This window comes from Caenorhabditis elegans, chromosome V (assembly GCF_000002985.6).
Source record: "Caenorhabditis elegans chromosome V".
NCBI lineage: Eukaryota > Metazoa > Nematoda > Chromadorea > Rhabditida > Rhabditidae > Caenorhabditis > Caenorhabditis elegans.
Window position 1 is genome coordinate 4,300,431 of NC_003283.11, and position 14,953 is coordinate 4,315,383.

Consider the following 14,953-nt stretch of genomic DNA (forward strand, 5'->3'; position numbering starts at 1 on the left):
GTTTAATGCTACAAATCGCGGCGTTCAAAAATCCAAAAATCTGGGGTTCATAGATCGCACTTTTTTTTTGAGTAGACAAGAAAAACGGTTTAACGGTATACTTTTTTTTGAAAAATTCACACTTTTGCAACGATAATCCCTTTCGATGAACTTAACTTATGAATGTCATCGTACAAGTGATTTGTGCCCGAAATCTCTCGAAAAAACCGGGCAAGGCTTTGCGAGAAAGCTATCAACTTAGGTGTAACCTTCTTCACAGCAAAGGAACTCAGTATGTAATTTTATATAAGCCAATATATAATTTTCCAGTTTTCTCAAATCTCAACTAGAATAAAATTTTCAGATTATTGCCTGCATGGAGCCATCAATATAGAACTACACATCTTCTGATGACACCAATGCGTTGATCGGAAGTAAGGAGTAGATTGGAAGGGGAACAGTGAATAAGTTTTTTTCAGAAGCTACAACATGCATAATGTCCAACAGTTTGAGCAAGGCACTTCCCGCAATGTCGCTGTATACTGGGTAAACGGTGAGGGCAGTGGGTTTTAACAGCCTGACGGATATTGCTCGCCAGTTACTTTATTGAGTCTCAGAAATAGTAGACAACAGAAACAGTGGAAGAATATAAGAAACAGTGGAAAAGTATAATATAAGAAACGGATGGATTGAAAGTGTGTGTGTGTGGAGAGTTGGGGTTGACGATAACTGTGCCCGTCCTTGCGGACGGGCTTCTTTTATACCCCTGCCCCAGGGGGGCGGAGTTTGAGGGTGAGATTGTAAAGTGGCCGGGGGAGGAAGGAATGTGTGCAATATTATATTGGCGAAAAGGAGAAGGTACGTTGCGTACACTCCCCGGCAATTAGTGGACTCCTGAGATTGGAGCTTGAAGACACCAAGATGAGTGGTGATTTGTCCTGTGACAGTAGTGACATCTCTTCTTCTGGAACTCGTGGAGTTCTTCTTTCTTCTTGAGGCAGAGCAGACATCGATTGTTGTTCTCCAGGTGAGCTTTTCGGGCTTTCGGATCTTTGATGATCCCACATCTGTCAGACAGGTGTTTTCTGGTGCAATAAGCACATGATGGGCTTTTCGGTTCGTCTGCAACCGTAAAGCTTCTGTGGAACTTTGCTTTGAACAGCATTTTGTTCCCTTGTTTGGGAATCTTTGGAATCTGTTTTGACAGATTTTCTCCCTTGGCTTTGAGTGGTTGTGATCCACTTTTTTGAAGAGTTTCGGGCTCTTTGATCTTCGGAATTTTATAATTCCGAAGATTGAACTGACAGAGATCAGTTCTTGGAAGACGTTCTGATTCTTCGTGATTGATCACTTCCATGGAGATCGCTTCGTTCTGCTTTTGCGGATTGTGAAGGTCTCTTTTGGAGAGAGTTTCCAGGATAAGGCGAATTGAAGATCGCATCTCCTGTTGATCCTTTTGGAGAATTTGAATCTGGTGTTCCAATCGCAGATTGGGCTCCGGGCTTTGTGTCATGTGAGCCTGGATTTGTGTCCATGCTTCTTTCATCTTATCTGAGATGAGTGACATTTTGGATGATGTCCCATCTTTATTGGCACTTAATGTGTTCAATGCTTGGTGGACATTGAATTGTCTCTCCTTTTGGAGCTTCTCGAGTCTGGAGCGAGCTCTTGGGTCTTTTTGTGCCCATTCATTTAATTGATGATGATGGAATATCATCATATCGCTCGCTTCTGTGACAGCGAGCTTGTGCTGCATGACTTTTTCTTTCACTTGTTCTAGCAGCATGTATTGTTCGGGAATTTCCTTCGTTTCTTTTGGTGGGAACTTGTTGATTGTTTCCACCTGTTCCTCTAGAATATTTTTCATTCTGAGGATATGTTGCTTGGCGATTCCATTGTGGAAAATTATCTTTTCCAACGTTCCTTTTATTTTGTCCTTGCTTCTGAAGATCTTTATGAGCTTGATCGCTCCGAGAATGATCTTTTTCTTGGAGATCTTGTTTGTCCCCTTCGTTTTGACGAGTTGGAGCTTGTTGTGGAAGTTCTTCAAGAATTTCGATGTCCATGGCATCATGTTGGTCAACTGCTTGAGCTGCTGGATTCATGTTGAGCTTGTTACGAGTTTCTGAAAACAATTGATGTTTATTTTTTGTTTTAATGCACATTTTGAATTTTTGTTTTTTGAATTTTGCCGATGTGGACCGTCTTAAGCGGTTTTTGTTTCGGATTTGTACCGATTTTTTCCACACCGGCTGATACAAAAAAAATAAATTTTGTACAAGCTTTTTATTGGTAGCCCTATTATGAAGACTGTCAATCTGACCGTTTTCCGGATCCCGAGTAGCATGAATGAAGCTACTATTGTTCCAGTTACTGCGAAAACGGCTAATGTAATGATTATCGTAATCATTAATGTTTTCATGAATGAAAGGTAGCTGGTCCACAAGTGTCCCTGATCTGGCCATGAGATTTCATTTGTTATGGTGGACTTTCCTTCGATAATTCTGTATATCGATGTCCATATGGATCCAGTAAATTTGAGAATGCCTGTTATCTCAAAGGTCTGGGTTTGTTTTCCACAGCTTATTTGGCGCAGTTTTCTGAACTGAGCCTTTTCTGTGAAGAAAGTGATGTTCTGTTTGTGACCTTCTGGTGTACAAGGTATAGAGAACATATCTTCTTCGCATACTATGTTTCCGATCGTGTCGGTTTTTTGCGAAAAGCATTGTAGCGTTGCTGAGCTTCCAGTTGCACATTTGTAGCATCCTGAAGCATGACTAGCTTTCACGTAGCACTTTTCGTTGCTTATCCATGCGGACATTGTAACATTATCTTTTAATGTCATGGTAACTCCAGTGGTTACTTCATTAGCAATGGTTGCGGTAATTTTGTCATCGCTTAGCTGTAATTTCCAGTGGTTTTCCTGGATTGGGAGTCTTTTGTCTAAACTGTTCATATAGTTCTGAAGACTTTCTGTTTGGCACACACAGTTTATTCTATCTTCTGCGGGTGTGCATACACAGTTCTCTGTGAATGTGCAGTTATTTTGTTCGCTGTCTTTGGTTGAGCAGTTGAACATGGGGTGTTTATACGGCTCCCATATTGCTGTATTGTTGGCTCTTTGTATGAACCAAGTCGCCAGGATTGGAGATTCTGGCTTGTTGATGGAGTTCACTGACATTGTGATGTCTTTGATTGTTGTCACGAAATTCAATGGAATTTTGATTTCTTGACTCTCCATTCTTGGATTTTTTCCGTCCCACTCCGTTATTGAAACTTTGAGGTGGACTTTTTCAATCCATTCGTTGCATTTCATGATCTCGAAGGAGTCATTGGTGGTGGGAACTGCGTATATGCGGTAAAAGAGGCACCCGCTGGACGGATAGAAACATCCGCAGCCAGGCCCCCCGCAGCTCTCACTACACCTTGTTTTTTCCACGTAACCGTTTGTTGGTTCGAGTTCTGGTAGTAGTGATGATAACGAAATGTTGTTACATTTGTCTTCACCGCAAGAGCCCATGTGTGGGCATCGTTTGGAGCTCCAAACCTTGGTTTGGACGTCTTTTGTGAACGTCACCGTGGTTTTCATGCATTCAAGTTGAACGGCCTTGAATTGAACTCTCACTTCTTTTGTCACTTTCCCACTTTTTGTGATCCTGATACAAGATTCTTTCCTGTATGGGTTAATGTTCATGAATTGTCTGGTCACAAGTTTGCAATAACTTGTTCCGTCATCCGTGGAACATATTTTCTGTGACTGTGTGAGAGAGTCAATTTCCTGACATCCTGAGCTGACTGTAACGATGATGCACAAAATTGGTATTATTGTTGACCAACTGTGTCTTCGTTGTGCTCGTCTTGTTCTTAGGCATGCTTTTCCCAAATTCCAAATGGTGGAGATCGTTCTCTTTATCACGCTCCATGCCATTGATATTGGTGCTCCGATTGGCACTGGTACCCGGAATAGACAATGTATCATCATCATGATGATGTACAAAAATATTCCTATTCCCAAGATGGCATAGTTGGGGTGACACTCTGGATTTGAGATATTGGACCAACATATGACACAATCGATTGTGTCACATGTGGACTGTGCTGGACAACTTGTCTCATGTATTGAGACTTTGTTGTCTTTCAGAATTTTTGTTGTGACTGTGTGGTCTACCGATTTGATAGCTGGCGGCAGCCAGATCTCGGTGTTGCCTGAGGACCAGTCTATTCATTTTCTTTGAGTACAGTAATTTGCACTGCAAGTTTCAAAGGTATCGAATTTTTCGTTGATTCGAATGCCAGTTGTGTACACTCTATTGGAGCTGTTGCCATCGAAGGACTTATCAACAATGCAAAAAGCGAGAGGAACAATAATTTTGGCATTGTTCTCCCAATATCCCATGTTTGAGATCTTGAGACTGTTTGTGCCTGATTATTGTCATCATCTTTCTCCTCGTAGTTGATGGTTTTCTTCTTTCGAAGATTGTACCTTCTGTTCTGATTTGGCTGATCAATTTCAGTGTTGATCTCGCTTTGCCCATTTGCGACTACTTCTTGGATCTTTTCTGGAATATTTTCCATGTTATCCTCCATGACATTTTCCGCGTCTTGAGCGTCTGTTTCATGTTGAATCTCTTCGATCTCTAATGGAGTAATCAAATTTATGGGTCTTCTGATTGTCCTCCCTGTTGCTGTTAATAAATGGGCTTCTCTCAGAATTCCATCTGTGGACGGTTTTGTTTCCGTGATTTTTCCCATTTTCCAGTTGTTACGGGGAAGGTTTGGATCGCATATGAGTACGACCTGGCCAACAAACGGGGAATCGTTTATTTCACGCTTATTGTCCATTCTGAGTTTGTGTGTTTCTCTCAGTTCTGAAAGATAGGTTTTGTTCCATATCTTCCAGATATCTTCAATGATTGCCACTGAGGATTGAAGAGCTTCTATGGTCTCTTGTTTTGTGAGATTTATCTCCTCTGGTGGGATGTATTCATCCATCATGTCTTTTGTGACCTGAAGAGGGATTGTCATTCTCATTTCTGGATTTATGAAATCTTTCGGGCAAATTGTTGTTCCTGCACCTTCTGTGACGTATGTGAGAGGTCTGGAATTTATTATTCCTGAGACTTCTTTCATTACCGTTTCGAGGTCGTCGAGTGTGAGAATGTTTTTGCCGATTGACTTATATATCGCTTGTTTTATGGATCGCATCATTCTCTCATACATGCCTCCTTGCCAAGGAGCGTACGGAGTGATGAAACTCCATTCAATGGATGTATTTCCAAGATATTCTAGAATATCTTTGTCAAGAGCATTTTCTTTGGAAGCCCTTGCTGATACTTCGTTGAGGATTTGTTGTCCCAGAATTGAGGAGCGTTATCACTGACAATTCTGTCGGGAATTCCTCTTTCAGATACGAATCTTCGGATTGCATTGATGAATGCTTTTGTTGAGCATTGTTGGACTAACTCTATGTGAGTTAGTCTCGTGGTAGCGCATGATAATACGCATCCCCAACATGATTCTGTGGAACCATCTTCTTTCCTGAATGTCATTGGACCGAAGTAATCCAGCCCTGTGTTTTCGAAGGGTCTGGACCGACGTACACGGAATGACGGCATGTCTGCCATGTTTGGATATTTCATTGGCGCTCGGTTGTATCTTTGACATTTGACGCACTTTCCAATGATTTTCTTCACCTGCCGTCTTAGACAAGGTATCCATGCCTTCTCTCTTGTAGCTTCCATGGTTTGTTGTTCATTGGTATGATACTTTCCATGTGCTTCCCAGATGAGAAGTTTTGCCAATTGGCTTTGTGGCATGATAAAGACCGGTTGACTGATGTCAATATCTGGTGACATATGAAAGAGTCTTCCTTTACAGCGAGCTAGACCTTCCACCAGTTGGATATTGAGTTTGCTCCATTTTCGCAAATCTTTGCTTTCGAGATTTGCTTGGTGTTCACGGATTAACCGTTTTTCGTCCCATTGGTGTTCGGCTGCTGTAATGGGAGGATTTCCTGTGGCTGCTACTGTCAGCTCTGGAATTGCTTTTTCCATTTTTTGTTGTCTCGGTCTTGGTAGCTTTGTGGCCATCTTTTTTATGGCTCGGAAAGCATATGCTGCTACTCTTCTCATCTTTGGAAGAGAGTTTGTTCGATTAATGTCGAACACTGCTTCGAATTTTTCTGATTCGATTGCTTTGCAAATGTTGATGTTTGCCATTTCTGCTTCTGTTCTGTTTATTTTGAACATTTTTTGTCGTGTTTCCCAAGTTGAGGAATCACTCTTTGCATACTCTGGTCCTTTCCACCATATGCTGTTTTGGAAGTCTTCTTTTGGAAGCCCTCTTGTGCGTAGATCGGCTGGGTTTTCAAGAGTGTTGACATATCCGAAGAACACTTGTACTCCTTTTTGGAGCATTGTCTCATTGGTTTTGCGGATTGATTCAATCCTGTTTTTTATCAGTATGCCAACTTCTTTTTTCCCTGGCTCTGACCTGAGCCATGCTAAGGTAATCTCACTGTCAGAAAAGAGGATGACCTTTGTGACTTTGATGTCTCCATCTTGGAGAGCGGTCAGTGTTGAAAGAGCTCTGTCAGTGGCTACTTTGAGTGCTTGGACTTCCAGTTTTGGAATGGTCCATTTTTCTTTCAAAGACTTGACATTTGACTTTCCAAACAAGAGGTTTACACCATACTTGTTTTTTACATAGATACAAGCTGCAATTGCTTCCTGACTGGCGTCTGCGAATGCTATGATTTCATTCTCGCCAGATTTATCTATGATGTGACGGTTGAAATCTTTTGAGAATCCTCGGATATTATCCGTGATGGATTTGTACTCTTTTTCGTGCTTCTCTTTTAGCGGTGTGTCCCATCCATACTTCTCCTCTTCGATCCAAAGTTTTCTTTGGAATAATTTAAGTGGAAGAAGCAGCGGGACTAGGAGACCCATCGGGTCATATATTGACGCGATTGCACTAGATACTGTTCTTCTAGAATTTTCGAGTATGTCAATATCAGTAGTTGACGAAGTTATTTGATCTGTCTTGGTTGACCATTTTACCCCCAGGACTTTAACTTCGCTTTCTGACGTTTTGTCACACTCATCTAGTAGGTCAGTGAATGACTGATCATTACTCTGAAATTCTCTAATATTCATGGAGAGTCCATTGAATACTGTCTTTACTTTGTTGTAAAGTTTGAACATTGCTTCAGAGTCATCATCTGTTGCGATAATCAAATTATCCACATAAAGATTTCTTGCTATCGTGTTTGCCAGCTTCTTATCTTCCATTCTGTCCAAATGAAAAAGAATGGTCGCTCCCAAGAGAAATGGACTAACGTTGAGTCCAAAGAGTACTCTTGTAAATCTTAATACTCTTAAGTTTTCTCTTGTTGGTGGCAGGTCAGGGTTTTTTACCCATAGGACTCTTGTCACGTCTCTGTCGCTCTCGTTCAGATGGACCTGGAGAAAAGCTTTCTCTACATCGGCCAAGAGAACCGTTTTGCCTGATCTGAATCTGGTGTCCACACTATCAGGCAGTATTGTAGGGCCTTGATAGATGGCGTCGTTTAGTGACGGCTCGTTTTTGAAATGTGCCGAGCCGTCGATAACTACGCGACATTTGGTCGTAGTCTTTTGCGGTGTCAGTACGGGAGAATGTGGATTATAATGAATCCTCATCCCTTCTGTATCTTTGGATACATCTACTTCTTCCAAGATGTTTTTCGAGATTTGATCTTCGAATACATCGTTCACAAGTTTTTTGACTTGTGGGTTTGCTTTGAGACCGCTTTGTAGTCTTTTCTTCGCAATGGCGAAGTTTGATGGAAGTTTATCAATGACTTCCTCCTTGAAAGGCAATCGTACGTGGTAGCCGTTTTCTCTTTTCTCAATCGTATTATTGAAAAACTGAGTTGTTTTCTTTTCCATCTCCAGTTTTTCATCTACGACTGCTCCTGTATACTCGTTAGGAGCGTGCATTATCGTTTCCTGTTGCTGAAGGAACTCGATGTCGTCGTTTTGCACTTTCACGACTGTGTTCATGACTGAGATGGTTGAATCCATCTCCAATGGTTTGGACCATTTTGTGTTTTTCCCCATTGTTGTGTAACCAAACACAGTTTTGATCAATAGAATTCCGGATGGTAACTGTATGAAGTCACCTCTCCATATTTCCGCAATGTGATCGCAACCGATAATGATGTCTGGTTCAACTCTGGTTTCAAAACATTCTTGATTGATTTTCAGTTGCTTTGTCAAAGCGAACTTCAAATCTTCATTTGTCATTTGAGCTTTTTAGATTTTCCCTGTGAGATACTCTGAATGTAGAACTATCATGCTGATTTTTTGTCCATCAGTTTCAAGTTCAATTTTTGATCTTTCAAAGATTTTCTCTGGTTGAGCTTTTCCACTTCCGAATGTCTGAAGACGGAGTGTTTTTTCATCAACTTTTGGTAGCTTCCAATCTTTTGCAATGTTTGCCTTTATATATGATTGGTCAGCCCCTGTATCTAACATGATTGTTAGATCGGTCCAGTCCCTTTTTTCAGGGTTGAACGCTCTTGCTGAGATGGTTGGCAGACTTATGACTTCTTGGTCATTTGATACCTTTTCTGTTTCGTATCTGTCTGGTGTCACCTCGCCAGCTGGTGACCTTGTGCACGCAACGTTCTGTTGCCCTCTTGTCGGCGTTCCTTTTGGCTTTTCCGACTTTGCTGAGTCAGTAGTCTTTGTCTTGACTTCTTTCTCTTTCTCTCCTCTATCTCTTTTGTTGCAGATAGAAAAGTGATGCTTGCCTCCTTCACAGCTTGCACAATGTTTACGAGTGCTTTTACACTCGCCTACAGTATGACCTTTGCTGAGGCAGTTTAAACAACGATTATCTTTAATCAATGTTTGATGTAACAAATTTGTCACACTTGTGGAGAGCATGTTTTGTTGACTTACAGTAAAGACACTGACGGTCAAACGTTTTTGCAGATTTGTCTTTCGACTTTGCTGCTGGATTTGGTTGCGACTCATTTTGGGACGTCTTCATGAGACTTTGCAGGTCCTCTTCGATCGTCAGGATTTTTTCAATGTCCTTGATTAGACGATCTGTGGTCCATGTTCCCTGGTCTTTGAGTTTTTGTTCGTAGACTTTTCTTCTGATCTTCTCTGAGAACTTCTTCAATAGAAGATCTTTGAAAATTCTGTCTTCGAGATGTTCGCCTAACTGGCGTAACTGATCAATTATGATGACCAAGTTTTCGTATAGCTCTTTTTGAGCTTGAATCGAATCATTTTTCGATTTTTCCTTCAGCAGCTTTTCATTCAAGCTATTGATGGTGCTTTCTGAGTTGGTGTACTTGTTTTTAAGTGCCTCAACTGCTTTGGCGTAGTTCTCAGATGTGATCTGATACTTGGTTGCCAAGGTTTTGGGTTCACCTTCAAGAGCTCCCAGTAATCTGATAAATTTCACCATGTCTGGCATGTCCGTTTTGTGGACTAGCTCTTCAAAGAGAACCCAGAAGTTTTGAAACTCCCAACTTTCACCTTTGAACTTTGGGATTTTTATGTCCGGTAGTGACCCTGAATTGTATGTGACAATTGGGATTTGAACCGGTTGGTCTGTTGTTCGTGTCATTGTGACTGAACTCTGTTGCTGAGCCCGTTTGAGGGTCGCATGTAGGACATCTCTGATGTCTTGTGCTGCGACAATTATCTCAACAATTTCATCAATTTTCTCGGTACACTTTTGTGTTTCCGTAACATAATTGTCTAGCAGATCTGCTGCTTCTGTGAGAGCTTCCATGGCTCTCTCTGTGGTAGCCACTTTGCTTTCAACTTGATCAATTCCCTCTATGATTTCGCCTAACTGGTCTTTGGTCAATTGTGCCCCGGCAAGATCCTTGGTCTTGCCGGCCCAATAGGCTTTTACTGTCATGAGGGCATTGACTGCTTTTGTGGTTGTAGCTAGCTTATATTGGAGACTCATGGTTCTCTTGTTTTGAAATTTTTGAAGTTTCTTTTTTGGAAACTTTTGACTTTTGGAAGAAAAATTTCAAATGAACTTACTTACTTGCTCGCCTTTTTTTTCTTTTTTGATTTGCCGCGCGGTTGTTGTTTTAGTCGTTTAGTCGATGCACCATAAACGGTGAGGGCAGTGGGTTTTAACAGCCTGACGGATATTGCTCGCCAGTTACTTTATTGAGTCTCAGCATCGGTGGTTCAGTGGTAGAATGCTCGCCTGCCACGCGTGCGGCCCGGGTTCGATTCCCGGTCGATGCACCATAAACGGTGAGGGCAGTGGGTTTTAACAGCCTGACGGATATTGCTCGCCAGTTACTTTATTGAGTCTCAGAAATAGTAGACAACAGAAACAGTGGAAGAATATAAGAAACAGTGGAAAAGTATAATATAAGAAACGGATGGATTGAAAGTGTGTGTGTGTGGAGAGTTGGGGTTGACGATAACTGTGCCCGTCCTTGCGGACGGGCTTCTTTTATACCCCTGCCCCAGGGGGGCGGAGTTTGAGGGTGAGATTGTAAAGTGGCCGGGGGAGGAAGGAATGTGTGCAATATTATATTGGCAAAAAGGAGAAGGTACGTTGCGTACACTGGGCGTAAGTTTTTAAGAAGTAGCAGACGACATATGGCGGTTTCAGACTTGGGAAACGGAAAACAGGAAACTGTCGGTTGCTGTTCACATTTTGGAAAAAGCCGAAAATTAATAAACAAAAATGTGACTGAAAATTTTGGAAAAACTGAAAATATTAAAATATTTTGGACTAAATGTATTTATGTATTTATGTAAATGTATTTAGATTGAATCCAACTGACGATACTCAACATTTTTTCACCACGGATCAAGTTCTGATCTACCGCCAAGAGCATCTTGAAAAAATTATCGGTTTCCTCATTGTTTGAAAAATTGGGAAATTGAAAAAACTAGATTTTATCAAGATAAAAATTAAAAAAAGCGATATTTTTGCCCTTGTCCACGAGTCAATTTTTCCGATATGCAAAACTTTGTCAGATTTTATAAAATTTCCTGAAACTGAAACTAACTTTTAGTAAACGGCTGCACTGAAATAATGGCTCTTCTCGACAAACTGTTGACCCCAGTTATGAATCAATACAAACAACCTATCAACAAGTGTCTCAAAGTGCTCAACAAAAAGAACAACAAGAAAACTGGTGTCGCCAAACAAAATGCTTGTATGGATAAAGTTTGGGGACAGGCGTTGGCAATAATCACCAAGCAATTTGTTAACAAGGTCTGCACTGCTGTCGCCAAAAAGATGAATGCAAAAGAGTGGAATTGTTGTAAAACTTATGTGGTTAAAGTTGTTAATGTAACGCCATACAAGCGTTTTAATATCGTGAAATAAAATTGATTTTTAGTGTTATTATTTGTTTGATTAATTGGAAGGATAGTCCACGTGGTTATTTCTTTCATTCAGATAATTATGGGAATTTCTTCACCGTTTCAGAACACTAGAAGTTTCCCAAAACAAATAATTGTTTATAATACTGTTTTTTGAGTAAATTTCAAAGCAAAAATACATAAATTAGTTCACTGTTTAAAAGAAATTACCATATTATACGGTTACAACGACATTAGAATGGTTGGAGGAAGACAAATTGGCAATTTGGTTTTGAGATACTTCCACCGGGCTCATTCTTGAAAGTTTTCTCAGCAGATCTTGTGCGTATTCCCGGTATGGTGCATGAAGTGCAATAAGTGCTATTGTCGATACACTACCATGACAGGAAAATATTGCCAGAGTTGCATTATTCAATCCTTGATTGTAATAGTTAATCAAATATGCGAAACCAATATAAATCAATGTAAAAATGAAACAAATCATTGGAATTGACACTTGAATGAGTAGAGTAATAATAAACTTTTTCTGAAGTTCAAACGTTTTTGGAGACATTTTATGCTCTTTCATTTGCTTGACGATGTTGAAAATAAGGTATCCCACAAATATAAAAGATTCAATCAAAACTAGAAATATATAAACAACTGAGATAGTAGCATGATAAGTAAGACTTTCACTCAACACCAAAATTGGAGCTTCATAAATATAACTGGGAAGACATGGAAGTTTCTGGAAAGTTAACAGTTCATAGTATCCGCCAAAGGTATCAGGTTGTCCCATAAGTTTTTGTACTTTTTTTCAAATATTTTTCCAAAACTTCTAGAAAGTTTTAAAATTTTTTCATCGTAGGTCGTGTCAAGGTCGGGTCGTCCCCTTTCAGAAAAGATTCATTTCATCCATTTCTACTTTGCCACGATGACAATCATCAAACTTGAACGTCAAGACGTTAGGTTGCTTCTTCTTTATGAATTTCGTCTTGGTCATTCAGCAATGGAAGCAAAACGAAACATATGCGGTGCGATGGGTGAGGGAGCACTCTCTTATAATACAGCAAAGAGTTGGTTTCAAAAGTTCAAGAACGGCGACTTCAGTCTCGAAGAAATAGAACGTTCTGGGCGACCGGTAGAGTTAAATGAAGAAGACCTAGTGAAGCTGGTGGAGGAAGAGCCTCGTCTTAGTCTTCGTGAAATGGAAGAGAAGCTTGAGTGTTGTCATAGCACAATTGCACGTCACTTGGGTCGCCTTGGTTTTACTTCAAAACTTGGAACTTGGGTGCCTCATGAACTTTCGGCATCACAGAAGCTCACTCGGGTCAACGTTTGTACTCAACTTCTAACTTTTCGTCGAAAGTTCGATTGGCTGAACAATCTGGTTACTGGAGATGAGAAGTGGGTGCTCTATGTTAACAATTCCAGAAAACGTCAATGGCTTCCGATCGGTGAGAAAGGAATACCGACGCCAAAGCATGATCTTCACCCAAAAAAGATTATGATCTGTGTCTGGTGGGGTGTTCAAGGACCCGTGCACTGGGAATTGTTGCCAACTAATAAAACTATCACTGCTGATTACTATTGTGCCCAATTGGACCGAGTTGCAGAAAAGACGAACGGAAAATATGAAAAACTATATTTTCTTCACGATAATGCTAGGCCTCATGTCGCCAAGAAGACTTTCCAAAAGCTGCAAGATCTTGGTTGGACTGTTTTACCGCATCCACCATATTCTCCAGATCTTGCACCAACCGACTACCATTTGTTCTTGTCTCTCAGTGACTACATGCGCGACAAGCAATTCGACGACGAAGAGCATCTCAAAACTGAACTCTCCACTTTCTTCTCATCGCGTTCGCCGGATTTCTTCTCCCGTGGCATCATGATGTTACCTAGTAAATGGCAACAAGTGGTGGACACTAATGGTGAATACTTGTGTGAATAGTACTACTTGTCGCTTGAGAGAAATAAATTTTTTTCAAAAAAAAAATAGTACAAAAACTTATGGGACAACCTGATAGATAAGTTTTTTTTTAAATTTTTGGTGAGAAGTTTTCTATTGAATTGTAATTTCCAAGCCTCATCAGAAACTACTGTAGTTATCAAAAAAATTAAATATTTATAAACTAGGGACTAAACTAGGGAATATTTATAAACTAGGGAAAATAAAATAAAACCTGGAACATGAGGGGTACTGCAATTTTCTGATCGGGAGTTAGAAAAACAATTGGAGTCAGGAAAGTTGGAACAATGACGTAATGAGTGGCTAACCAGATACGCCTCAAAACGACCCAATGATTTTTGAACGCAAAATCGCACACAATATAAAATCGATTCTCAAAAATTGACACTATTGAAATTCCCATATCTGAAATGTTATTTTAAGTCTATGAAACAATTCAGATCACACAGGGACCAACATTTTCTGTGTGACTTTAAAGGTGGATAACCGACATCTCTGAAAGTTTTTTTTTAAGACTTCAAATATGCCTTTAATTCCAAATACCTATGCAAAAAAAAAGTGGATAAAAAACAGTGAAAACTGTTAAATCTGGAGGAAATTAGGTATGTAATGACATTGAAAATTTGCAACCTGTAAATCTACGCACCTGTTTAGCAAATAGAAAAAGCGGAGTGTCGTTGCGCGCGAGTCTTTGGGGTTTGAAAAAGCAAATGCCATTTCAAGCTCAAATATAAAATCAGAAAAAAAAATTGTCGATAGGTAAACAAAAATCATCAAAAATGGTTACCTATCGGCTTTTAATGTACTTTAATGGACGAAATTATGTGAGATAAACTATCAAAATATGCAATAAAGGATGATAATTACAAAAAAGTCAACTTTGGACAGATGCGACACGAAAAAAGGGGCAAAATTTGCTATTTTACCTAAAATCAGTGTATGTAATTTTTCAAAACTTAAGACGGCATAAAAAATTTTTGAACATTTTTTTGAGCAGTTTCGTTACAAAATTCTTTCATTTGAGAACATTTTAAGTCCATACGCTCATAATCGTCCGAACCGGTAGTCCCCCTTTAAACAAATATTTTTTCAGAACTTACAGGCACCAATACCCATAACTATACTTGTTAGATAGTCCAGAGGCATACTGGTGTATTTTAAAATACCAAGAATATAACCTCCAAGTTTTGGAATCAATAAAAATGGAGCCGTTAGAAAACTAAACGAATAGTCAAATGCGATAATCCAAACATGCAACGCAAATAGGTACCATTTCACTGTTTTCATCACCACCGGAGTTTTATAAATTATACAATACATTCCAAAAAAGTGAATTGGTATTGATATTACAGTAACAATGTGCATGCAAAGAAGGAAAAATTCTGGATTATCGAAATAATTGGCTTTTGCAATACATGAGTAGTTCATTGAAATCGCTACTGGTGAGCTCATTTTTGGAAGCTCGTCACATAATATTTTGTTCCCATGGTTTCAGTAGGAAAACCATCTGCTACATTGAATCCACTAAATTTGTATATTTTCACATTTACACCTGTAATAGTCTCGATACAATCAATATCATTTTTTTATTTCCAAAATAAATTATTAAAAATGACCAAATAACATATGTAATAAAACATTGCAAAAAAAAATT

At 39.7% G+C, this 14,953-nt stretch overlaps 1 protein-coding gene, 2 non-coding genes and 1 pseudogene across 4 annotated transcripts; 2 read left to right on the forward strand and 2 right to left on the reverse strand.

Annotated features, from left to right (window-relative positions):
• Nucleotides 1–195: 195 nt before the first annotated feature.
• On the forward strand, nucleotides 196–11,354 carry ZC132.2 (annotated as a pseudogene). Its single transcript has 4 exons — nucleotides 196–271; nucleotides 344–413; nucleotides 459–532; nucleotides 11,036–11,354. Coding segments are annotated over exons 1-4 (539 nt in total).
• ZC132.10 lies at nucleotides 10,179–10,257 on the reverse strand. The gene has a single exon (NR_068699.1). It is a non-coding gene; the product is annotated as an Unclassified non-coding RNA ZC132.10 (non-coding RNA).
• ZC132.t1 lies at nucleotides 10,180–10,250 on the forward strand. The gene has a single exon. It is a non-coding gene; the product is annotated as a tRNA-Gly (tRNA).
• A 208-nt stretch (nucleotides 11,355–11,562) lies between the features above and the next one.
• srh-192 (Serpentine Receptor, class H) lies at nucleotides 11,563–14,727 on the reverse strand (the record flags this gene model as incomplete). Its single annotated transcript, NM_071789.2, has 3 exons — nucleotides 11,563–12,075; nucleotides 13,514–13,704; nucleotides 14,400–14,727. The coding sequence occupies 3 exons, from the start codon at nucleotides 14,725–14,727 to the stop codon at nucleotides 11,563–11,565; spliced, it is 1,032 nt and encodes a 343-aa protein (NP_504190.2).
• Nucleotides 14,728–14,953: the final 226 nt, after the last annotated feature.